Below are 26,869 nucleotides of genomic sequence, written 5' to 3' on the forward strand. Positions count from 1 at the left end.
TCAGTAATGAGATGATGACAGGTTGTCTTTTGACTCAGGTGGGAGCAAGAATAGGAAGAAGTAGTGAGGTTTGTCCCTGCTATGGTATTTCCGCTCAGCGTGGGGAAAATTGAGGAAGTCCTAAGTGTCCTGAATAAACGAGTTCGTTCCGGGAGAGCAGGACGAAACCAGCAGCGCTTTCAGATCTGGGATTTGCTGCCGCTTAATGAACCCAGTGGGCATGTGGAATCATTTTATCCCTCTTCTCAAAACTGGCCTGGGTGAGCCGAGGTGGATTGGTGAGGAGTTCAGATAAATGGTTTCAATTTTGGTCCCTTTCTAGCTGACAGCGTCCTGTTAAGATTTACGACCTGGTGCAGCATATGCATGCTTCACTGTAGAGGTTTAAATCATGTCATGTGAACTGGCCTTACCTTTCCGGTGGAAATAATGGTCCCCAGGTTCAGCACCAAGCAGTGAAATGCATTAATAGCACCACGTGCCTTAGGATAATGGTGCTATTAGCAGGCAGCGCAACTCCGTGTACAAGTAATGGGACTGCATCTCTTTATAATAATATTTGGCACTTCTATTGCACTCTCATACAAGGATCTCAAAGCACTTCATAAAAAATGGGCCTGACCCGTAGCTGTTTCCAGCATAGCTACACTGCTGTGTGTTTTGTTTTCTGCTTACTCTTCTGCCAGCTGAATGATGCCCAGGCAGGCGGATGATGCGGCAGTGTCTTAGCACAGCTCTGCTTTCTGGGAGGGTTGAGGTAAAGATGCTTAGATGATGATGGAGCAGGATTAGCTCCAGGGTGGCAGAGTCTTATGAAGAGCATGGAATGAATGGGCATTGGCAAGAAGAGAGAACAACCTTGTCTCAGAGCAGAAAAATATAAAAAAACCCCCAATCTTAAAAGGCTGTTTCTAGGAACTTGAGTCTAAGGGATACAAGCTTTAGAGAGAAGTCATTCTTTCCTTCATTCTTTATAAGACACTTAATGGGACCTGTCCATAATTCTTAAAATAAAAAGGAACAGATTAATGTGATTAGTTGGGATTTGGTAGGTTGGAAATGAGGTGAATGCAGTGTGTGAATGTGACTAGGTTTTGCAGCAATCTCCTGGTGGGACAATGCTGGGCAGAAGGCTCTAGAGATGCCTGGGAGGGATCGTGGTGGGTGCATGGGAGAGGCTGAGTGATATGATACCTCCAGTAGCAGGAAACCAAACTCCGGTGACATGGTGGACTTCCACGGTCTGTGTTTCTATGATGCTTTTAGCAGCTCTGTTACCAATAGCTCACAGACACAACCTCGTGGCGTTGAAGAGGAATCCATGTATAAGCATCCTGGTGTACAATGAGTGGCAGAGACCTGTCCATCAGTCTGATCTGCCTTCTTTGACCAGCAGGAACCTTGCACTGGAAATAGTCTATTTTGTCTCTTGCCTGACTGTGCAGAACAGTATCCAGACAGTAAATTCACCCTAGATCTGTGTGTCAGCTTTACTAAAAATCGCATTAAATGGCTATTGTAACTCACCTAGGAATCAGACCTTAGCCATGCTAGTTGGGTTTTGAATTTTGCCAGACTCATTCCTCTATTTTTCTGTTCATACCCAGAATATATTATACAAATTCCCATGGTTTTCTCTCACTGTTTGTTTGAATTGCAAGAGCATGTGTAAACTGGGGACACCAGAATTATCTAATGAGATTAGCAAACACCACAAGCACTCTTTCTCAGTGAGTTAATGAGGTGGCTGTCCTTTGAACTTCTTTTATTGTCTTAGACATACAGAAACTCCATGTACTAGAAGATCACCTCCTCACAGGTGCATTTTTTTCTCCCATTTCTTTAACTCCTTTTTTCCCCTGATAAATACATATAAAGATGTATTTTAATGAAAATTAAGACCTTAACTCTAGATACCTTAATTTTTGTATGATCTGCGTGAAATGGCTAAGCTTAATGCTTCAGGGAAGAGAGTTCTTCCACCTCTGATTTCAACATAACTTTGCTTGAAAAATGGGCTGTAGCTACCATTGAAAATTAGATTATTTTTTGAAAAAGCTGTTTGTCCTATTCATATTGTACATGCTACTCCCTTGAGTCAGCCACTTGAATTTATGGTCCAGGTTGAACCCCTTTGAAAACATTTGGGCAGGATCCTCAGCCAAGGAAAGCAACTGTATTTTCTGGGAGGTGATGCAATAACCATCACTTAAATTTTGACCCTTCAAATCTGGTCTCAGAGATGTTGTTTGCATGGTTACTGTCTGAGCTGGGCTCAGCTTTGAACCTAGAGGACCACCAAAATTTTAGGGATTTTCAAGCTGCTGGCTGGAGATCTATGACTTGCATGGCAGACTTCATAAAATTTGAGTTCACCAACTTGGCCTGTTCCTGGGGTCTGGTCTGTGCCCAATCATCCCCCAGAGAATAGCTTTTACAGATTTCTTTAGAAACTGATTTAGGCTCTTGCCTCACTTTGTGTTTTAAGTATTTTACCCTGTATAACTTAATTAGGTCACACGAAGTAAGCAGCAGGCCTCTACCCCACTGTTGCATTTGGCATCATTAGTGTTTGTGACTTGCTCCGTTATTATCTAACTCTAAGGAAGAATTGTAGTGTTATTTTTATATTGGTATATAACGCCATTTAGCCTACCAAAAGGAGAGGGAGGGAAAAAAAAGGGAAAAAAAATACAGCACTGATTGTGTATCCCACAGGACTTAATTAGTTCACAGTTTCACGATACACTGGATAATGGGAAGATATGAATTAAATAATAAAAGGGAAAAGTTCTAATGCTCACTCAGTACCTGTCCACTTCCACCTTGGCTGCATAATGAGATGTCAGCTACCATGACACTGATGAGACATGCAAAACACACTGATAACACATGTAAAGGATGCTCATGGGAAGGTTTGACCAGGCTCGGATGTCTCTGAACCCATTATGCTTAGTGAGCCTTTAGATTATTATTCCGGATCACTGGACCAGACCTAATCATCGTGCAAGCATGCTGTTTGAGCCGTGTTTCCCTGCTCCGACTCCCCCCTACTCCTCTGGCCCAGATGGGTGGTATAATGTTCGTCAGAGGGCAGATGCCACATATATTAAGTCAGTTGTAGGGAAGCTGAACTGGTATACTAGTGAATTCTCTATAGCCCAACCCTCCAGGGGTCTCTATTAAGAAATAGAAGGCTAATAAAAAATAACTTGCTAGATAAAAATGCCATGCTGGATTATGGCTCTGCCTGGGTACGCTGCACTGCCTTTGGTTTGTTTTTAAATAGGGCATTAAGGGAAGGTCTTGAGATTTAAGAAGTAGCTTAGAGTATTGAGGATCTGTGAATTCTTAGCAAGGTGACTGATACTAGGATAACTGCTTTGTTCACTTCTCAGAAAAAAAAAAAGAAAAAAAAAGAAAAAAAAGAAAAAAAAAAGAGGGAAAAAAACCCCACGAAGGCTGCCTGAGAGATGCACAGTCACCTAAGACACCCTTGCTGTTCAACTTCCACTTAATGTAATCAGGACTAGCTCTCCAAATCCCTTGGATTCCTCTGTAAATCTTAGAATAACTCTTTCCTTCTTTTTTTTGCCCTTATTTTCCTTATTTACCCTCTCTCTGGATGCCACAGCATTTGGGCGTGAGGAAGGAGATGAGATAATTTTGCTCATTGGTGATATTTGGTACTTCATATAGGTGTCAAATCCTAGACAACTTTCTAGTGACCATCAAGGCGCTCTGGAAGCACAGAGCACTCTGGACATAAAGGGCCGTTACTTTATTTTTCACCGCAGGACTGATGTTGAATCTCTTGACCGTGTTGTCCATCTGTGAGGGTTACAAGTGATGGGAGGTGACTCTCCCTTGCAGGGGCAGCAGGCTCTTGGTGCTCTGCACAGCAGATGCACGATGCTCTTTCACTCTTAGTGCCATCCTCGCTTGCGTGGATGTTTGATGGGTGCATTTTTGGGGGTGAAGTGCTCATAGGTGGTTGCCCTTGCTTGTAGGTGTGTATGGGCTCCAAGTTTATGGTCAGATATCTTCATCTTTTGTTTAAAAAAATAATTAAAAAAATCCAGTAACTTCAGTAAAGCACCAGTGCCTAAGGGTGAAGGTGAAGTATTGTCTTTCAAGCTTTTTTCCCTTTGCCTTCTGAGATCAGTACAGTCCTGGCATGCTCTCATTCCTACGCTCTGTCCCTTTGGTGTCCTTTGGCTGTCCACCTCCACCTGCCCTCCTTCTCCTATGCTGTCTTTTTTGTCCTGGAGCAGCAAAAGGTTCCAGAAAGGGCAAACGATCCCCTCTCTGCCTTCTCCAGTGCTCTCCTTTGCTGGAATGTCCGTGATAAACCACTACACCAATTTTAAGACTGGTTAAGCTGGGTATGGATGAAATGCGCTGCCTGTGAGGATGGATGCATTCTGGTACGAGCAAGAGCCTGCAGATGAGCCCTGGCACCATGTGCTGGTAGAGATGGGGCCATCAGGCTTGTGCTTCCTCCCCTTTGGTGCAAGGGAAGCAGTGCTGCCTGCCCCGTGTCGCTGGATTGTGGAGATGGATGCTAAAGGGTGCTCCAGAGCAATGTTTCCTCCTCACGCTCCTTACCTTGGCCCGGAAAAGTTTGCAGGGGAAGCAACAAAGCAGATTCCAGCTTGATATGTAGTTTGTTTGCAGCTCCCCTCTTCTCAACTTGAGGGAGAATTATAATAAAATATGATATTTCATTCCCATGTGTCCCTTTAGATACTGTAAAACCTCAGATCCGTTTATTCGGCCGTAGTGATCACATCTTGCAGAGGCTGGGGAATAGTTCCCTTTGACTACAGCTTATTAGGGAGCAACCTGACAGCACCTGACATTATGGTGTCTTGGGCTTTGAGTAGGTCTCCTGGGTGCTTTGGCAGTGCAAATAGCCCAAAATAACCATGTTACACAGGATGGGATGTCAGGGGTAGGACTAGATGAAATTCTTCTAAAATACCATATGTGTATTTTTCATAAATACACACATTTAACAGCCCAGCAAGCCCACCGTTGCGTCTCCACATTCCCTATTTCTTAACCTGCTAGCTTGGTCACAGTGCTATTTTCAGAAGGGAGTGGGGAACACAATGAAACCAACCAAGATTTGCAAGCCTCACAGAAAGGAAGTGGAGGAGTCCACGATAATCTAATAAAAATAAAAGCACAAAGCCAGTCTTGGGGTGCGGATGCTGTCAGAGCAGAGAGAGGTACCATCTGCAAGGTTTTTAAGATGTAGAGAACCAAGATGGCCTCCACAGTAACCACAGGCAATGTGAAGAGATAAATGGTTGACCCGAGCCCGTGTCAGGCTAGGATTGATGCCACTATCAGCCCTAGTGCCTTTGCAATGATTTTTTAAAAAATCTCTGATAGAGTGTGTTATCTAGTTACTGGCACGAGGGCAATGGCCTGGAGGCAGCGAGGAGGTGGGGGGAGGAAGAAGGAGAGGAGGAGAGAGAGAAAGAAAAAAAGGTCATTCCAGGAGGACAATCTCTGTTGGACTAAATGAAAAAATAAGGACCTTGCTCTGAGAGGGGGAGGTAAATAAATAAATAATAATAAAAAAGTGGCTGCTAGGTGTATGAGAAAAGGATAAGCAAAATTGCTTCTCTTTCTTTTCTCTGTTTTTCTTTTCTTTCTTTTTTTTTTTTTTTTTTTTTTTAATGGGATAGGCCTTGGGCTGCAATGGGAAATTTAAGAGATGTGCTTGTGGTGTGCTTTTTTTTACTTTTACTTTAACTTTTTGCTTCCTGATTTGAGGTTTAACTCTTCCCTCTCCTGCTGCTAGAAAAAAAAATCAAGGGCTGAACTGTAGCTTTCTTTTTTTTTCCCCCCTCATTTTGAACAGCCTCTTGTGTTTTTTTTTCAATCCCACCATCTTTGTAGTGTCTCTGAGGAGATTACTTCCTAAATTATATGTGCCTTTTCAGGGAGCCTTCCTCTCCCCTTCATTCACACTGCTGCACTGGAAACCTGTTGGAAGTTACCTCCGGGGTGGGATGCCCTTACCTCCGGGGTGGGATGCCCTTACCTCCGGGGTGGGATGCCCTTACCCCTGGGGTGGGATGCCCTTACCCCCAGGAGGGGATGCCCTTACCCCCAGGAGGGGACGCCAGTCCCCTGTGACCACAGGACATCAAAGTCTTTCCACGCACATTTAAACACACCCGTGTGAAATCAGAACTGAGTGTGGCTCAGTTTAACGAGAACAGTTTTCCTTCTCCCCCCTCCATTTATTCCTGCTCCCAGGAGCACCAGGAGGGTGCGGGGAAGCCTTCCTGGGGGACTGCAGGAACATTTTCTCTCTGCTTGCTCCCAGGGTCTTGCACAGACTCTTGCTGCCACTTCCTTGTTTAATTATGACAGGGACTCTAATTGACTTTTTTGGTGTTTAGGCAATTTTGGAGGGTGAAGGATTGCTTGCGGCTGAAAGCACGGCTCTGGTTCTGCATCTCTTTATTTGGGGGAAGGGGCTGGGGGTGTTCGATGCCTGGGTCCATGCTGGGGTGCATGGCACTGGGCTCTGGCAGAAGTCCGAAGGAAGTCTTCTGCACCTCCCCGCCTGAAATTCAGTTGGAAAAAGGGCTGAGCTCCTTGGAGACACACGTAGCCCAGACTTCTTCTCCTGCATTGGAGCATGGCTTGAAGTACAAAAGGGTCTTTCCCATCCTTAGGTGTGATGTCGCTGAAGATGCTTTCAGACCGCTTTTGCGTCACTAAAATAGGACCCTGCGTCACTGTCCAACTTCATGTCCTCTCCCCAGTCCCAAACAGAGCAATACTGTGGACATAAAGCTGCACACAGTTTTCTGTGAGCAGAGGCATTGGCTGACCTACAACCACTTCCCAAACGTTTCTGGGGCCTGCTTTGGCACCCAGTAAGGGCCAGGCATGTGGTCATCTGTTCTGATTTTAGTAGCATGGACATGGCCGAACTGGACCCATTGGAGAGGCTCTTGATGTAGTTGGATCACAGATGGACATGCTGTCTTCATGTTGTTCAAACACCACCAAAAGCCTGTGACCAAGACTGAGAAATGGTTTGACCATGATGTTGGAGACAGCCCCTGGTCTGAAGCACTGAAATGCCAGGTCTGCAGGTAGAGAACATTTCCCTTCGGACTTGAGCAATATTGAGAGATTTTTTTTTTTTTTTTCTTGGAGTATCATTTCAGGCACCTAAATCCACACTCAGGCATTGACTGACACGTGAATTCCCAGTTCCGAACTCATTTTAAACCTCCCCCATGATACCCTGGTTCCCTCATCCAAATCAAAATTGATTTGATTTAATCTTGCAAAATGCTGAGCCTACATGTGAGTGTTCGTATGTGTCAGATGCCATGATGGCTCCATATTCATGCAAGTCCCTCCTAATTACTGGTGGTTTATTCATAGGCATGTATGCCGGAGAAAAATTTTCTGCATGTCTACAAAGCCATTGGTTTCTCTGAGACATTTAGTGATTTGGATAAGCAGTGGCGGGGTATGGGCAGTTATCGTTAGCCATGAGTTGCAGAGGAGGAGGATCTCCTCCTCTTTCTGCCTCTACAATGTCTCTGCTAGGTTGTAGGCTGTATCTGAAGGCACTGTCATGCCTCTGTCATTTATGGCATTTGGTGTGAGGCGAGTGCTGGATTACACCACTTCTACAGGGACGTAGCTCTATAGAGCTGGATTTGGTACCCAGCCTGGCCTCGAGCCATGAGTGCAGGATCAGGCTTCCCATCCAATCCACAAGAACTGAGAAGCAGCCTTGGATAGAGTGTGTGTGGGGGACACACAGATGGAGTTTTCTTCATTTAGAAAAGAAGTCGGTAAATCCTGTGCCAAAAAAGACCAAACATGAAAAATTCGATCTTGTAGTAAGCTACTGGTAGTGATAGAAACATAATTGTCTTGTCTCTTCCAACCCAAATCATTCTATGATTCTATGATTGTGATTTCTTCTGTGTACAGACTTTAGAGTAAGGAGTAGAGTAAGGATGAGTAGTATTTGTTGTGTTGGGTTTTTTTAAAGTTTGATATTTTTTTTTCCAGTTTTGTTACTGTTGGTGTTATCACAAGGTTTTTCATAGACTAAACAGTGTGAATTCGATGTACACTTAAAGGACAGTTGAATTGCTGTACTATTTCAGTTCAGAGAGTGTTTATTAAAAACTTTAAAAAATTATTGCTGCAGCAGGAGGAAAGCCCAGCATGTTCAAGCATTGTGCCACAACTAATCTAGTAGAGCCTTCCTTCTGTCTTTAAGGAAAGGGTTAATTTTATGTGATTGCCAGTAAAAACAAGCTGTTTCCATGATGAGTCTGTAATAGCTGGGTGATAGACTGACTTAACAACTGCTTGCTAAATGCTGGGTACCTTTCTCTGATTGGCAGCTCCATAAGTGGAAGCCCCTAATTTTCAATCTGTCCTCTTGAATAGCTGCAGAGCAAAGGACTTCATTAAGGGATCGTAAGGCTACCTCGTAAAAACTAGCAAATAATTACGACAGCGATGGGAAGAAGGGGAGGGGACCAAGTGCTCTGTGGTCCCCGTGAAGAAAAGCAGACACCCCAGGGCAGGGAAGCATCAGGTGAAGTGGACGTTATAAACACTTTCCTGTGAACGCTGCATCTTCTCAATAAAGCGGCAGTTTAGCCCGTCTACAGCTTTAACAAAATATTCCCAGTTAACTTCATGGGTGGTGCAGGGCTGGGAGCTGTTAGCTCATATTCAGTTAAATTTAAAATGTCAGAGCTCATTAGTGGTGATTTTAGCCAAAGACAGTTTGTGAGGAGCTTGGTAGATTTGACTTCCTCAAATAAAATTGAGGAAAGAGATTACTGTTTTGCTTATTGATTTATTTTCCTGCTTTCACACATCTTCTTTGGGTCTGTGATTCTGATCAAGGGTCAGGCTCAGCTTCACCCACTTAGGGATTACAGTTCTCCCTCTTTCACACACACTCTCTCGCTCTTTCACTCCCTAATTCTCATTTATTTGCCTTTTTTTCATCCTGCCTTAACATGTGTTTGCCAAGTGGAAGATGCAGGTTTTGCTTTCAGTGTTGAGGAGAGAGTTTCCCTGAGCTCACCAGCAAGCCCACGTGGGCATGCACAGCAAGGCAGCATGGCTTTAGGTGTTCAGACTGAACTCTGCAAAGCTGGATAGAGAGGTATGAAACAATTCGGTACTAATTGTAGAGATGACTCAGCCAAGGTCTATGTTTTCCTGCTCCTGGGACTTAGCCCTTTGTTGTCTTGAACCCCTCCATGCCAAACGAATTGGTGCAGAAGTCATCGTTGGGCAGTCAGTGTTGCTCTGCAACACCTTTTTGGGAGCCCTACTGGGGTCAGCATAGGGGTGAGGCAGGGGATGGAGACAGTGGAGGTAAAAATGCGGCTTCAAAGCTGAGATGGCCCAGGCAATGCTGCAGAAATTGAGATTTCCCATGCAGAAAGGACCACAATGGCTGGTCACCAGCATGGCCCCAAGCCAGTGTTCATTTTCAACTCTAGGAGAGGCGGTTGCTGGATTGCCAGGTACCTGAGGGACTTGAAGGCAGACACCGTGGGGTAATAATTTTGGATAAGTTTCTCCAGGTGGTGATAGCTAGCAGTGGATAGGTCTGTTTGGATTTGGACTGAGGCATTTCCATCTCCTACATGTACATCCTCATTTGGGTATGTACCCTAGTATGGTGCCCATCTCCCTGAAATCACATCTGCCTTTAGAAAATGCTGCTAGGTACCCATCTGCATCCCTAAGCACTTGAATGCATGCAGATGCTGGGGTAAGGATGTGCCAGCAAGGGTACTTGGGAAAAGGACCTTGGATTTTATGTCCTGCCAAACGATTAACAGGCAGGCAAATGTGTGTGTGGGAGGACAGATAGTGAAAGCCATGTACATTATTTCAAGGGATCTGCATTCCCAACAAAGATGAGCTGTTACAGCCATGCAAGACAGAGGGATGGCTTTATAGCTCAAACAGCAGCAGTTTGTGCTTTCAACTCAAAGGCCTTTCAGTTCAGAGGGCAGCATGTTGGTCGAGAGGTTCTCTCTCACGCTAGCCTCTCATCTTGTTGTCTGATTAAAATGAAGTTTGGGCTAAAATCTTTTGAAATGACAAGGGTCGTTACTGTCCCATAACATGTGTGATGCTGCTCGTCAGCAGAGGCGTAGTCGTTCATGGCATAGCGGTTCAGTACAAAGTGCACTAAATTAACTTCAGCTGCCTTCTGGCTTATGTTGCGGTGCTGTCTGCACCCCTGCTGAAATTGCCTATCGTGTGTCACTGTGAGCTCAAACTACGGAAAAAAAATTAAATAGATGGAAACACTGTTTTAGCTGTAAAATAAATGTATTAAAGTATACCTGCTGTAGACACATCCTCATTTGGAAGGTGCCTTGCATCAGGAGCCTTCTCCTCTGTTTGTGCAGCTCCTTGCACAGTAGGATCCGAGGGTTTATCTGGATTTACTGCAATTACATAGACACCCTTGACTGCAGAGGAATAGCACAAGTGTTCCCAGTCTTCTAAATGCCGCTTAATGCTCAGATTTCCATTAGGACTTGGCAAATTCAGCTCAAAGTGACAGTGCAAAGGGAGCCTTTGCTAAGGCGTGACATCTTCCTAGCCATCATAACCCACTGTTACCCTATTGCTTATGTGACCTTTTCTGTAAGACTCCCATCTTCACCTTTTTACCTTTCTGGCAGATAAGTGTTTTTGATGATGACAATAAAGATACCGCAAAGCACTTTTATTCTTGGTTGCCCCATCTGGGCTGTGCGTTTGATCCGAACGGCCGGCGTTCCAGTCAGATTGCACTATCAGATGGAGCTGGCTCTATTTCCTGCATTATTCTTCCTGGCTGTACCACATTATGCAATTATGTTTGCATTTAAACCTGAGCACTTACCTGTAATGATGCAGTAGTTCAGTACATGATACATTACAGCAGTAGATAATGCATACAGATAGGCTAAGAAAGCATGTTGTTGATGTGCTAAAACTAAACAGGACATTGCATTTGAAAGCGGACTCTGAAAGCTCGCAGATTAGGCCAAGCAGTTTAAAAAGCTTGCATTACTGAAATAACAGCCGTGCAGGGTGAAACCCTCTCCCTGCTGGGCAGGTACAGGATTGAAAGGGCAGTGGAGGCTTCTGCAGTACTGCCCTTCAGTCTCCATCGCAGAGCTCTGCCGTTGGCACTGCTGGCTGCTGCCGCTTCCATAGGAGCAGGATGGTCTCAGCGGCTGCTGGGAGTCCCAAATCCTGCACCCCTATAGCACAGCACAAGCACGGGGCAATGGTGCAGCTTAGAGAACAGACTGTGCCTCCGGTGCTGGCCAAGCCCCTTACACCTGCGTTACACCTGCTCTTATCCCTGCATTGTGGGTGCAGCCTTAGGGGACAGATTCTGACCAGCAGGTTTGCATCACCGTGCTGTTATGAACCCACACTGCTAAATGTTTAGTGAAGTTAGCTGGGTTGGTTTAGGTGGTGCTGAGTGGCTGGATGGCAGACCCAGCTCCCAGTGCTGAGAGTGACGGTTATTATTAAAGTCTGCCACAGCAGTTAATCTCTAACCTCCTTCAGGACTTCACTTCTGACAGATAAAGCGAAGACTTTAGTAACTTCCCTGACTCTATGCAGAGCACTGCACTGGAGCCAGGGTGCAGATTTGAGAGACTAAAAACTTTGAACGCTGCTGGTCTGCATCAGATCTACCCCGGGAGGCAGAAAAACTGTATAGCCTGAAGAAATTTCTTCGTGCCTATTCAGGTCCTCCCTCTCAAAGTTGGAATTTACTTTAAAAATACATTTTTAAAAGGCAAAAATAATCAGGCAAAACGTTTTGATGAAGCTGCTGCAGTGATTCAGCAGAAACCACACCTGGTGCAGTCAGCCGTGCGTTTTCCTTGAGGGATAATGAAGCAATGCCCTTCTGCTATGCGAGGTATCAGCAAGCACATCAGTTTTCCCTTCAACAAAACAGGGATTGCAACCTATAGTTTTCCTAGCAGGTCTCTCTTTCCATCATGTTCTGGGGGTCTGTGGATGGAAGGAGCTATGGCTGGGCAAGTGTCGTACTATTTGTTTGAGAGCAAGGATATACAGGTGATAAGACAACAGTAGCACTTACAAAGCCTCTTACCTTTCAGTTGGGTGCTGCTTAAAATGTGCTCAATGGTAATAATAGATGTTTCAGTGGAGCAATACTGTGATGACAATGAAGTATTGTTCAAGATGTGCCTGAACCTCTTAATGAAATAGTGGAAAAAATATTGTAGTAGAAGAACAGACGAAATGTGTCCGGTTACAGTCACGTAAATGGCCCTGTGCCTTTGGCTGAGGAGACGTGGATGCATATACGGCAGTATCAGTGTTTGTCCCTGGGTTGTGTGGTTTTGTTGTCTGTATGCTCTATTTTATGCATAAGACATACCAGGTTGTAACCTACGTGCAGCACGTTGCCTCTTCAAAGCACTTTTCAGTCTTTGCCTGGTAAATCACTGCAAACCCCTTGCACACCAGGTTTGCAGTGGAGATGGTTTGCGTATCAGTTCACTTGTATTCCTTATGTCCCCATAGGAGCTGTGTGAAAGTCAGGGGCTGGATCCCACCCTCACAGCTGATTTGGGATTCTCCTGCCTGATCCAAAAACCCCATCATCATCGCATCTCCACTGACACTGTTGGGGTGGACCAGCCTCATTCCTCCCACCCCATTTAATGTAGCGCTCATTCAGAAATCCTTTTTGCTGACACATAGGCACATAATTTGATTTCTTTTCCTGCAAGTGGTTGGAAAATGGTTAAGTTAATCTTTGTACTTGCAATATTTGCTCTCAGATTAGTTAAAGTAAGTCAAGATCATTCAATTGTGAGACAATATTTGCACAGTGTATATTGTAGAGGCCAACACAGTCACCAGGCTTGGTTATTCCGCTTGTGTAAATAACTTCATGTTGCAATTTTCTCATTACCATTAAATTGCCATTTTTAATCTGTCTCAGAAGCCTTCATCCTTCGAGAAATCACTTGTTTAGAGAGATGTGTAAATTGTGTGTGCCCTTTAGCTGTGCTCTGGAAAGGGAAAACCAGTTGTGTTGTATCTTAACTGGAAGGATTGCACTGAATTCCCCAATGTGTTTACATGCACAGGACCTTCATGCAAGTTGGGCTTGCAATTAAAACTCTGCACTGGGGTAGTTTCCACTGAAATAAACTGTCTCTGAATATCAGTCCATAAATGAACATTTGGAAGATTCTTGTGTATTAGCAATGAATTACTGTAGAGAAAAATTGCATTTTGTGAAACAGGGCTCTTCATGTGCTCCAAGACATTTTCTTTTCTTCCAGAGTTTTTTCCTTAATATTTGAAGTGGAGATTTCTGATTCTAGGATCAACCTCCCACCATAAACCTCAAAAGACCCCGAGCGACCCAAGAACAACACTTTGGGACTCACATGAGTGCGGTAAATAGACCTGGACCTTCCCACAGGTCTCATGGTTTGTTTAATTATAGAGTGGCTTAATACTGCTCCTATCCCCCCGTTACTTGGTGTTTTACCTTGTATTCGGGTGAGCTTTGCTGCCGGTGTACAGGAAGCCGGCTCGTACTATATCTGGGACACGCACCCCCCCAACAACAGCTATGTCTTTTCAGTGCCCTCCCTATGAAAGCACCATTAGATTTAACTAATACTCTATGTCCTTAATTAAATACCTCTGGTGCAAAGAGCCTTACCTTCTGTGCTTGGAAATGGCAGTAATTACTCCCCTGCTGGAAAAGCCTTTTTTTTGGTGTTTGTGTTTTGAGTGGTTTTGCTGGTTTAGTTGTTTGGGATTTTTTTTTTTTTTAAACAGGAATTAAGCTGTTTCTCATGCCATTGTCCAGTTGCAAATTGGCCTGAGACTGACTTGTGCCATGGGCTCTGACCTCCAAAACTGCCCACTCATTTTTTTTCAGAACTAATCAGCTAGATGAACTCTTTACAGTTGGCTTTTGGGTCTTCTCACTGCTTTTGCGGCTGCCCCTGTCTGAGTAATTAATGACAGTGTGGCTTGTTTATGGTCTTGACTTACTAATGCTGTTGGCTGCAAATGCATTTTTACCTCTGGGACGTGCCAGTTTCCTGGTTCTAGTCCCACCTCACCAGCCCAGGTCAATTTTTTGTGTGTAAACAGATTTATCCTGTAATAGTTGGAGAGAGACTAGGGTCATTCATCAGTCCCGTAGAGAACATGCCCAGCCAGATTCTTCCATTCCTATACTTGTGTAACCCAGCAGAAGTCAGAAAGATCCCTGCAAGACAGTGAAAATTTAAAATAAAAAATAAAAAAAAAAAAGAAAGAAAACTAATGCTTTCTTTTTTAATTCAGGGTACAGGCAGTCTCAATGAGAAATAAAGGTATTGGATGGCACACCGCATGTCCAGCCGTGTGTCCAGACCTGATCCTTGTTATATCAAAGCTTATGGGAGTCAGTAATGAAGGAACTGCTCTATGGCGCTTTTAGGTAGGATACTACCACCTACATTTTATAGCCTGAGTAAAGGGTAAAGAGAAGTTACATAGCAACAGATGATGCAGATAGTCATAAAAACATTATCTTATAGCCTTGGAAAGGGTTTGTTGGGTTATGTTCCAGGCCTGTTCTTGGCAATCATGCCAAACGTATCAATTCATAAGGGAAAAAACAGTTTGGTCTCCTAGTCCCTCTGGAGACCTCTTATAGAATCTCAATGCATGAATAGTCACAAGCGTTCTGCTAATTTCCAGTTTTAGTTTATTTATAGCTACAGTACTTCCAGTCTTCCTGGGGATAATGTTGTCTTTTGGCATGATACATTTTTTTCCCGTTGTATAGTTCTCTAGATACCTTTCCTTACTTTCATTTTTTAATGTGTGTAAGGCTACTTCCTTAGTGATTTGTGACTCGAGCACAATTCCTGCCACTTTTTGTATCATTTATTTCATAAATGGAAGAAGACAGTCCAATTATCTATCTACCTTTGTTGCCCAGTTTGGTTACCAGTGTCTGATCAGTTGGATTAACCATAGATGGTCTCTACCATGGCATGAATTGGAGAGGAACTTCCTTTCAGGCCTCTGAATTGTTAGGAAAATTCTTCACTGTTTTGTCCAGTCGATTTATACTAACGTCTAAAAAGTACCAGCCTATTACTCATTGCTAAACTGGCATCAGGGACTGTTTTAATACTGGCACTCAGAGAAGGAGGAACTCAGTCGTCAGATGATGTTATTTTCAGGGTCATCATCACATGGAATTGAACTGGGTGACAAATTTCTCAAGGTCTGAAGCTGATGAACTCCTAGGAGTCAAGAGGCTGCCTTTTCTTTGAGGGAAAGCTGGGAGAAATTAGAGAAGTTGAAATACGCTCACCATTTTGTCATGTTCTTCTTTCAAAGGACGTTCTGAATGGAACCAGATTAAATAGAAATGATAGAGGTGAATGTGGTGCTTTTACTAAGAGGACGGAAGTAGACTGTCCATTGCAAACTTCTGCAGAGGTTCTTCTTTCGTTACTTTCTACTCCACCACATCCAGCTTGGAAAGCTCCTTGGAAATGCCTCAATCAATGGCAAAATTGGAGTACTGTAATGAAGTGCACGTGAACAGAAGTCCCTTAAAGGATTGCTGATCACATTGTATGATCCACTAGACTGCTTTGGCACTCTGATTTCCAAAGAAACTAAATACAGGCTACTTTAATGTTTGAAGGCAGCTTCTTTGAAATTGCTGCATGGGCAAGAGAAACCATGCAAAACCTGGTAATTCTTAATCTCTGTCTTGCCTGCTTTTCCGTAGTGAAAACTGGCCTTTTTAGAATGGGAGGAAAATTGCCTAGAGTAGAGAACGGTTCACAGTGTGCTGGTTTGCAGCTCTGCCCTACCAGTTGGTGTTTGCTTGCTGTGGTCCTGTAATGCGCACTAGGTCGTACCCTCTGTCCTGAGACCTCGTGGAGACGCCTTGGGAACTTCTGCATTCATTATTAGCCTTGACCAGCTTCGGTTTGGCCATTCTTTGATTTCATGGTACAGCCAACGAAATTCTACTCATTTCTGCATGGAAGTCTAAATCCATATATTTGTCTACAAAATAAGGTGTTGCACTGTGCTGTTGGTAGAGAGAATAGTTTTTCTTGCTGCTTATACTTGTTTTTGTACAATGTAAGGTATTTTCTGTCCTCTTTGGGATGACCCTATTCTGTCCTTCCCATGAAGATGTGTACATGCCTTCGTTCTCTCTGCTAGCAAAATCCTTATACACTGCTGGGAATGAAAAGACGGTTGCAAAAGTCCTCTTTTGGTTTTGCTTTATATAGAAAAAAGGACATTTTTTTACACTGAGTGCTGAAGTGCATGCAGGAGACTGTTCTTATAAGAGCAGGATGAAAGAGTGTACTATCATGATTGTCTCAGGGATGCTCGTTATACAGAGGAAGATGTATCCATGCCAGTTGAAATTCTATACGTTTACAGCTGTGGTGAGCATTTTTAAGTTAATATGGCAAAAGGTTAGAGGCCCTGCAAGCAGGAGAGGCAGGGAATGATGCCAAGAGACAGGTTCAGCTTCTTGGGGCACTGGGCAGCGTTTTGCATGCTGCCTCCACTGGCTGTAGCAAATAACATGCATTTGCATCCCTTTCAAGTATGTGTAGGAGGGAGGAGCCTGCACCAATTTGTCTGTTTTAATTATAGATGTTCTACCCACCTTCCTAATTGCTCCTTCATTAAGAAGTAGCTTGTTGTTTCTTTTTTCCCTAGGAGCTAAAAATAATCAACTTTTGTTTGTTTCTGTAAATATTTTTTTTTCTTTTGCCCTTGAGGAGATAATTATTTCTATTGTTGCATGAAGATGGTGGCCAATACAGGAGGAATAATTAGAGCAGATGGCTGAAAATACTTCCCTTGTAAAAGACATCCAGTGTAATAAAATACCTCCCCTCCTCTTTCGTCTCCTCCAAATATACGTTTTTCTTCCCTTCAGGTGGATGGGTTTGGGTGAGGGGTGTAAATCTTTTCCTGACGTATTAAACTGAGGAGCTGTCAAGAGTTCACAGCCTGGAAAGTGAGCTGCCTGTATCCATCACTGAAATTAAAGTGTTTTCAAATGTGGCGTGGAGTCCTGGGTCTACGGAGTGGGGAAATATACGCTGTACTCCATCACTTAAAATGTTAACCTTGTCTCTCCGTGGTGACTGAGGACAGGAACACTTGCTCTCTGTACTTGCTGGTTAAATGGCAATCTGTCAGCACCAAGGAAAAGGCTACCTCGTGGGTGTCAATCTCTGCTGTGTCTGCAGCGTTCGAAACCTTTGCTTGCTCATGGCCATGCATGCCAGGAGGGGTGCACCTTCTCCCTGCTAGAGATCACGGGAAGCAACGAGGAGAGTTTCTTGCACGTGCAAGCAGGTTCCTGTTGTGCAGGAGCAGTACTGCACTCTGTGTCTCATCGCATGTGTCCAGGGGGAAGGATAAAGCTGGCTGCCAGGGGTGGAGTTGGTGGGAAAACCCTCCTGACTTCAGATTTCTCTCTGTGGCCATGTCGCAGATAACCCTCAGCTGAAACCCACAGCTGAGATGGAGAGAGAGCGTTGAGCACAGCAGCAAGCAGAATCTGTGGCTAACTACACCGCTGGTTCTTGGTTTGGATTTGTAATTTCTGTCTTTTTCTGATCTGAGGATGAGGGTTCGTGTCTTTGTGTCTGTAACAATTGTTGCAGTCGTCTTTTTTGGGACTGTACTCTAAAAACCCCCTAGCTAATCAAACAAATTTTAAAATTACCACAAAGTGACATCAAATGATCTAGGCTGTGTCTTAACAGGAGTTTCTCAACCCTTTTAAACCCAAAGACTACCTTACATTTTGGGGAAGAGGGAGTTAAAAATCACCAGATAAACATGTGTTGTACTGGCAGAATGATCGTTATTTACAAAAATGTAGATGAAACGTTGAAGGAGTGGTCACTTACAATCCTATCCCTTTGCGACCTGTTTGCCAGCCTGTGTGGGAATGCAAGTATATCACTGTTATTTATTCATTTGTTGCAGTTGCCGCTGCTGTGCCTGAGCCCTGGTAGTCACAGGCACAAGCTGAGAAACTGGTACTGAGAAATCATGTCCCCAAAGGCTGACATAAAGGCAACCCCAGGCTGGCTGACAACAGCAGCAGCTAAAAACATAGAATGGAAAGAAATCTGCCTGAAAATGAGAAAAAGAAGGTGCACCAGGGAGGAAAGGGGTAATATGCTGAATTACAAGGAGCTTGTGCATCTTTTATTGTATGCTATTAAAATAATGTTTTATCTTTATGTAAGTCATTCATGATTTTGGAGCTTTAATGGGGAGGGAGTTGATACACCCCCAAATCAACCTGTGTCATACACAAGTTATGGGCTTAGTACATAAGTTGTGGGTTTGAAATGACATGGGTTTGAAATGACGCCAAGTGGGTGTCAGAGATGGGAAGAGATTGCAGGACTCTGCTTGTTGTATTTTCACGTCAGCTTCCCTCCCTGGTCCTCATGTTCTTTGGTACCCCAGGAGGAACAACTGGCTCCTTAGGGATTCCAAGTGCTTGTGATTTCCCACCCTCCTGAGGTTTCTGCCCATATTTTGCAGGCTTGGTTCCCTGCTGAGATAGTGGCATCTGCTGTACTGGATTCAAAATGTGAAATGTTGCCAGGGTGGGTTTCCTATGGATGTCTGATGTGAGGGCAAATCCTGCAAAAGTTTGGGTGTCCATTTTAAGTGTTCAGTTCATGCTATACTTGTGTCCTTGGGGAAAACACCGGAAGAGTCTCTTGCCTCAGTCTAGCTATGGATTTTCCTGAACCTTGAAGGAATATAGTTCTTTGCGGTCTCACTCCTTCTGTTAAACCTAGTCGAAGTTGGCCGTGGTCAAGTGTGAGTACTGACAGCAACACAGATGCAGAGATTTTTATGGTCTCATACGCCCTGTTTCCTCCAAATCATCTTTCCAACTATCTGGTGTGTGCTGGAGCCAGCGTGAAGCTACCACCTCGCTGCAGCAGCTGCAACCAGCCAGCTCCAGTGTCATCACTCAGGGCTCGTTTCATGCCAACTCTTTTTTCCCCCATCCTGATTTTCAATCTCCCTGCCATTTGTTGTGTCCGGTGCTGAAGCTGGAAAAAACACAGGAGGAAAATGCCCACTGCCAGCCGCCGATGAGCAGCTTTCCCCAGCTCTATGGGTTCCTCCTGGTTCATTCAACAAACACGCATGGGATGGGCGCTCAGCCATGACCCTGGCACTTGCAGCTGCTGCTGCTCTTCAGTTTTACAGAGAGGTGTTTAAATTAAACACCAAAGGTCAAATGCTGGGTGCCAGGAAGGGGAAAAAAAGGAAAAGGAAAGAGTTTTGCTTCTATGAAAAACCAGTGACGGGGATATTCTTACCCTGCTTAGCTGCAGGCAGAGGGAAAGGAGGTGGAGACTCTGCATGACGAAGATGTTTAGGACTCAGCCATACAGTCCTTCAGGAGATAAGATCGCTGTCTCACTGTTTTTCCTTTGGAACCTCAGTTTGTCCCAGCGTTTGTGAGACTGTGCTCAGCATGCGGGGCAGCAAAGTCCCCCACGCCACCCTTGGCACGCAGAGATGATCGTATTTGGGGTCTGTAGGGTCAGTGAGGGCTACAGCCTGTCCCCTGTTGATAACAGGGCAGCTAGACAAGGGAGTCCTGATAACCGAGCAGGTTCCCCAAGGTCAGATGGAGGGAAATTAGCAGTGCCAGATGAGACTGTGGATTTCTAGAGCTGTGAGTCTGTCACCCTCCCTGCTTGATGAGGGATGTGCAGTTAGTTTGTATGTGTATTAGTCCATGTTATTTTACCATAGGAACTGGACACAGCCACCACCGTTCAGCAAAGGAACTTAAGAAGTCCATTACAGTTGGAGATGGCACTGTGCTTTCCTCCCAAAAAACAGAGAGAGGGTAATCGTGTGGGATTCACGAGGTGCAGGCAAACTGTACTTGTGAGCCAGGGCAGGTGGCCGTTTCACTAGCCTTGTACTAGACCACAACTACTTCTTTCAAAGATCTTATGGAGATGCTCTTTCACCTTACGGAAGGGTGTAGGACTGTAAGAGAAGGGTCACCAAATAAAATCTTCTACTATCTCATTTCCCTCCAGTTCAGTGTCTTTCCTTAGTTACTATGGAGCTGCTTTTCCTTTAACTCCCTTATACATTATTCTACACTGTGGTAATTTAAAGTACTTTCTTTGAGCAAAACTCCTTTTCTTTCTTCAGACAGATTCTTTACATCTATTCTCTCCATGATAATGCAAGGAGAGTGCAAGTGATTATAAATATCTCTTGGTGCTGTGTTATTAGTTGATGTTCATCTGTTTGCTTTTATTTACAAAAAAAAGAAAACAAATCAGAAATCACTTGAAAGGAACACATGCAGATGGTGCACATGGCAGCAGACTAAGCCAGGCATCTTGTCACCTGAAACCTTTAGTTACAGACTGGGTGAAATGACAGAGAGTTTTATGACCTTGGCCAAATTATTTTCTGCCTCTATGTAATCATTCTTGGGTAGTAAACCTTCCTTTGAGCCATAAAAATCTGTCTTTGTTTAGGTGGGTGGTGTAGGGACTGCCTCTTACTGTGGACACGTGTGTCATCTAAATAACAGCGCACTTGGTTTCAGCATATTTATATCTTTTCTGAGTTAGATTCTTAAGATGGTTGGTAGTTCTTAGTTTCCCAGATAATTTCAACCATTTCTTGTGCCTTGGAATCACTGGCATGTATGAACTACTAGCTTTTATACCAGAGGGCATTGGAAGAACTAAATGGGTATGGAGTCTTCTAAGAAGTGACAGCAGAAACCTAGCAAGAATAACTTAAACACTGATGTTATATAACGAGAATGTTAAATTAAGAACTAGGGTGTTTTCTAGATAGTAAGGGGAATGCTCTTACAAAAAAAAAAAGTCAAATTCAGAAGAGGAGTTTATTTTTCTTAACTCTTGTGAAACTTCTGCTAACAGTTTAGTAGGTTCTAGTGCTGGCAAGAAAAACAACTACCTGGTATATTCCTACTGCCCTTGCTTTCCCCATTAGAGTTAATTGGAGGCTTCTAAGTGACTTCAGAGAGTTAGAGTGATGTCAAAGTGACTTCAAGCCATTTAACAAACCTTTTCAGCAAGCAGTTCTGATGGATCCCACCATTCCACAACAACTGTATCACGCAGTGTTTTGCTAGCAGCATTGGTTGTGGTTGTGCCAGACAGGAATTCATGGAATTTGCAATTTTGTGCTACAGTTGGCTTGATAAGCAGTGTATCAGGGAAATGTGTGGCTTTGAATGACCTGTACCTTCCTCTGTCCCCTGCTCTGAGATAAAAACAAGTTTAATTCCCTCTTTTTTTCAGTGGTTCTATTGTATGCCCTTGTATATTGTGTATAATCTGGTTCAAAGCACTATCAGGGAAGAGTAATTAACAGCCTGTCTGGAAAGACAGTGGATAAAGATATCAATCCTTTCAGCTGGAATTTTGTCCTAAATCTCTGTAATATGTAAATATATGTTTGCAAGTAATGACGATGAAACTTCTCCTATTACACTTAGCAACCATGTAGAAATTGTACTCTCTGTAACAGTTGCGTACAGATGTGCAGGCTTATCTCTTTTTCTGTAATGATGAAGTAGTTCACTCTCCCTGATTCCGGGGACTTAGTTCCCCAGATGTTTTCATTGTGTGGGTGTTAGTTCAGTCCCAGGCTTCACTCTAAATTGAACCAAGTGATTCCCTTCATATGGAAATCATAGAATGGGACAGGGGAAGGAAAATACCAGCATCCATACCCTACAGACAGGGGTATCATAAACCAGTTGTATCATTTAGCCTGGGAACCAACACCCATTCCCCGGTGTAAATAATTAGGATAGTAGTCACCATCTAATAGTTATCTGACTGCTCCAGGTGCTATGAGAAATGTTGTATAAAACATCAGGCACACAAAGCTAAAATTGACAATAGCACAGTTGAAAGAATAACTATCATAACACCACCAGTATTGATTCACCTAAACCGCAGCTCTGGAGCAAAAGCTTTAATGCACATGATGTGCTCTGACTGAAAATGGAGTAACTATATTTTGCTTTTGTGTTGAGGTTATTCTTTCCATTGCTGTTTCAGATTAGCACAACCCAGTGAGGACCACAAATATTTCCATGTCTGGTTCCTGCCCCCCCTCCTCAAATGAGTTGAGGCTGTTTTTGCTAGTTCCTGTGTGAGTCCACAAATGTTACAAATGCCTACGTCCACACTTGTGCACACATGTCCATGCAAAAATTTGCAAACATTCCTGAAGAAATTGGTCAAACCTTCACTGCGAAGCGCATGCTTAACGTTTACAGGTGAGGAGGAACCATGACTCAAAACAGGCAGATGTCATTTTGCCATTGCTCATCACGAGTCAGTCTATTTGTTGTTTTCAAGTTAATCAGTGCTTTATTTGTAACTGATGTGCAAGCCATGAAAGGAGAGGCCATAATAATACTGGATAAACTCAGAGCTAAAAAGGTATTTGAAAGGAAGAATGTCTAAATGTGGACGAGTGGCAGGAAAGCCCTTGAAAAAGTCCTGTAAAGCAAACTATTGCCCTTCTAGCTGGATGTTTTAATTCTGAACTCTTCAGGCTATTTTTATGAAATTGCTGGGAATTAACATGCAGTTCTGCTTTTTGGGAGGCAGAGAGAGACACACACCAGGAAACCTGCGAACGTTCCGCAGCCAGACCTGCAGCGAGCCCCTCATTACCCAGAGCAGAACGAGACAAGGGGCAACCCCAAATTACAACAGGCATTTCCAAAGGGCAAGAACCTCTCCAATCCCAACGTCCCTCCATTCCTTCGCTCTACGCAAGGTTCCACTGGGAAAGTAGTTGTCATGGCATTGGCATCGGCATCTCCTCCACCACGCTCTTGTCAAGCTGGCTTCCCGAAGGGTGACAAGGAGTGAGTTTTAAACCTCTCCGGGTCTTTTTCTTTCCAGCTTGCCCTCCAGTTTTGCGGCCGATGGGACGAGGACTCCAGCTGGCCTGCTGGCCACCAGCCGCAAGATGGCGATAACGTCACAATAGACGAAGGCCGGACCCTGCTGTTGGGGACCACCACCACCACCCTCAACCTGCTGCACCTCAAAGGTCTGCAGAAGGGGGGTTCAGTGCTCTTGTTTCTCACGGGGTGGAGTTTTTCATGGTCATCTCCTTTTCCCTTGCCCACCTCATACATTGAAGGAGACACCTGGTCAGGCATACTGAGTCTGTTCTTGGTAGATACAACGGGACGGTGATGGGGGACGGGGGAAGCGTTTAATTATTATGTATGCAGAAGGCATCATTTATGCTGTTTGAGGCATAATGACAATATGAGTAGGAAGGGGTTTTTTTTTTCTTTTTCTTTCCCCCAGCTACTGAAAGCGCTGCTATCCTGAGTGGCGTTCAGTGATAATGGCAGTGCTGATAACAATAATCAACTCTGTTTTGTTTGGCATCTTTGAGGCAAGTGTGTTGCAAAAGCCTTTACAAAATTAATGATGTTACAGAATTACAGGCTACAGCTACCAAATGTAATAAATAACCCCAGATTCTAGAGCACGACTGGTGGAGATTAAATAATGGAGCACAATTATGGGGGGAGAACACTGGGTTTGCAGGGTTCACGTACCCCGAGGTAAACTCAGCATAAATGTCAGGAGGTATATCTCTGTGGGTGTCAAAGTGAGAATTAAGACTACTTGTAACTCAGTGCCAGAAATATTCCTCCCTGGAAATTAGGCCCTGGTTGTGAAAACTGTTGTGCACATGCTTGGTATTAAGTGAATGAGTTGTTTTGGTGAAATTGCTAGCTCAAAGTCAAGCCTATGTGTAAGGCTCTGCTGAAATGGAGCTCAAAAAAATGGAAAGAAGAGTTTTAATATGTTTAAGGACATGGATCTTCTTTGCTGGTGAAAATGTTTTTATATTGAAAGGATGTTGAAAGTACTAGTTTTTCATTGAGATGATGACAAAAAACATGCATTTGACCACTATATTTTAATCTAACTTTGAATAATCATTCTATAAAGAAAAAACTTTGCAAGTTTATTGCTGTTGTGAGAACATTTCCAAAAAAGATTGAACTTGCTCAGTCTAGGTTCAGAGATTTTCAAGAATTGCTACAGCAGGCATCATTGCTGTTTAAAAAAAAAAAAAAAAAAAAAAAAAGAGAGAGATTTAAAAAATGTGAAAAGTTTTAGTACAATTTTCTTCCCTCTCTTCCCTGATTCAAGATTCTTCTTAAACATGGTGTGATTATCAGATATAGTAGAGGACATAAGTCAGAGCCTGGATTTCTGAGACTTTGGGCTGCAAATCTGGATGAGGATTTTGAGGTTCAGTCTCTGACTTTGTGAAGAATTGGGGCACAATACTGTAGCAGAAACCCTTTGAACTTTGGGTCTACTCAAAGGCACATTTGATGTATGAGTCAGCACTGATGAAGCAAAAGGAGGTCTGACTGAATCTAATGAAGTCTGGAGCAGTATCTTTATGGCTTCGGCTCATATGACATTCCAAACATTTCTCCCTTTTATCATATTTTCCAAGAAGTTTGGTTTATAACGTAGATTCAATTAGGAAAGCAGCATTAAAATATACTAGATGCTGTTATATTCTGCATTGCTACATGCCAAACATAGGGACCAAATATTTTAGAAGCAGAAATCTACATGGTAATTGTTTACTTGAGCTTCATCTTTACTGAAGTTTCCTTGTGGCATCCACCCCCACTTACACGGGTGCTGCTAGCTGTTTAGCCTTGGTAAGATTTGGAGTCAAAGTTGTTTAGGCTACTGTATTGACAGAGAGAAACACACGCCACCAAAGACGTGTTCACCTTAGATATTATAGATATCCATCTCAAGATGAATCAGTTAGGTGATCCCCTTAGACTAACAACTACTGAATCTGTGAACGTGTCAAATGATTGCGAAGCTTACCCAACTGCAAGATGAGCCTGACAATAAACCCCCAACCTGTAGGCGGGTGTAGATATGTGCTTGGATTGAAGCATCCCATTCCCATTCTAGCTGGAGAGATTTTCTTAGTTGGAGCTGGAGAATGGAAGTGAATTGTAGTTCTGCTCCCTTTGGCTTTCATGACTTGGTATCAGGCTGTCTGTGCACTCGCAAGCTGAAAATATAACACACTTTAGGGATGAAAAAAGCTGTAATGCTACTGAGTCCACTCCTGTGCAGAGATGCTGTATTGCCCATTTTCTGGTGCTGTATCCAACAAACCCGATACATGTTTACAGGCCCATTTCTTGAAATTCCTCTTTTTTTAGGACACCATGAGGATTTTGAATACTGCCCCTGTGGTCTCTCCTTATGATGATTTCAACATTGTAGAAATTATTTATAACAAGGATGTCAGCTACATGTGCAGCCTTAAAGTGACCCTGCTTTGACTGTATTAACGTATTGTCAAATACATATAGTGGTTCTAGTAGTGACCAGACTGTCTGGACAGAAGATCTGGAGGCCAAAGGAACAGAGGAATCGGATTAGGCAGCTGGATCCTGCTTACTGCCAGGAGAGCTCAGCAGCTTCTACTTTCCCCTCAACAAGCAGAGCATGAACGCGTGGTTATCGGCAGTGGAAAGTTTAATAGCCAGACTGTGAAACTGCTCAGACAATACTGATTGGGGAAGAGATACCAGATAGACAGATTGTAGATAACTCTGTAAATTCAGCAGATTGCAGTTATTTTTGTAATCCCAACATCACAAGTATGGGAATGTTTATGATAACCCAGGACAGATGGAAATTTCCTTTGTGCACAGCTTACACGGGAGTAACTTCTTTGTGTTTAATTCAGACATGTGCTATTGCCTTTCAATTTATAGTGCTCTAGGGAGGTCTGGAGACCAAAAAAGCTGCTTGGTCTTTCAGGAGTACCTTGGGGATGAATTTTGGGGTGACGCTGCCAGTATACCCTGGGGGCATTGAAGATCCCCAGTTGCCTTTGCAGTAGTAACTTGGAGATGGCCATCCTTGCAGGCATAAGGGAGAAGATCGCTAGAAAATACTCTAGAAAAGCCTCAATATCACTCGTCGCAGCTCTTCCTCTCTCTGCTAGGCATTGCTGCATCTTGGCAGTCCTGCTGAAACCAGCATGCCAGTTGCCTCTTCCATGGCCAGACTCCAGGCTGAGATTTTGAAAAGGTCTGACCCATTTCATATGCCTCTCAAATCTGTGCACCCAGTTTCCAAAATACCACAGCTAACAGGGGCTTTTTTGTTTTGGTCGTGTGTCGTTCCCCCCCCCCCCCTTTTTTTTTTTTAAGCTATGAGATCCCAGGGGGAAAAAGAAAAAAAGAGAACTGACAAGTCCCAAGGGTACTCATGGTATTGTCGGTGATTATCTGGTTTTGAACCCTTGTCCAAAAAGCAATGCTTATCCATCAATATTTTAGATCTGTTGTAGTCTATGCTCAGATCAGGCTGTGGCTAGAATGGATCCTATGAGTAGATCTGGGGAGGAGAGAAATCCAAATATTGATTTTGTTTGACTTTTTCCTAGGCTTTGATGCTATTAGCAAAGAGCATTAAATATTAGCTGATACACCTGCACAAGTAGTTTTCAAATAACTAGTGCTTCAGTCACTGCTGATAAAGACTGAGTTTGAATTTGCTGAAGTAAGGCAAAAGCTTTTCCCTCTCTTTTCCCATCTATGGCATCAACCAGTCCTTAAACCCAGTTTAAAATCCCTTGTCAGTAGGCATGGTTGGAAACT

At 43.6% G+C, this 26,869-nt stretch overlaps 1 protein-coding gene across 10 annotated transcripts in view; it reads left to right on the forward strand.

Moving 5' to 3' along the window:
• The window catches only part of PKHD1 (PKHD1 ciliary IPT domain containing fibrocystin/polyductin), a 272,265-nt gene that overhangs the window by 65,746 nt on the left and 179,650 nt on the right, over positions 1 to 26,869 (forward strand). For all 10 annotated transcript variants that reach the window (XR_012834978.1, XR_012834977.1, XM_075750415.1 and 7 more), the window contains one exon: positions 23,085 to 23,235. Coding sequence is in view for 8 of the 10 variants with exons in the window: in XM_075750415.1 (XP_075606530.1) it covers positions 23,085 to 23,235 (151 nt within the window). In the remaining 2 variants the exon portion in view is untranslated. The remainder of the gene's footprint in view (positions 1 to 23,084; positions 23,236 to 26,869) is intronic.

Source organism: Balearica regulorum, chromosome 3 (assembly GCF_011004875.1).
Source record: "Balearica regulorum gibbericeps isolate bBalReg1 chromosome 3, bBalReg1.pri, whole genome shotgun sequence".
In the NCBI taxonomy this organism is placed as follows: Eukaryota; Metazoa; Chordata; class Aves; order Gruiformes; family Gruidae; genus Balearica; species Balearica regulorum.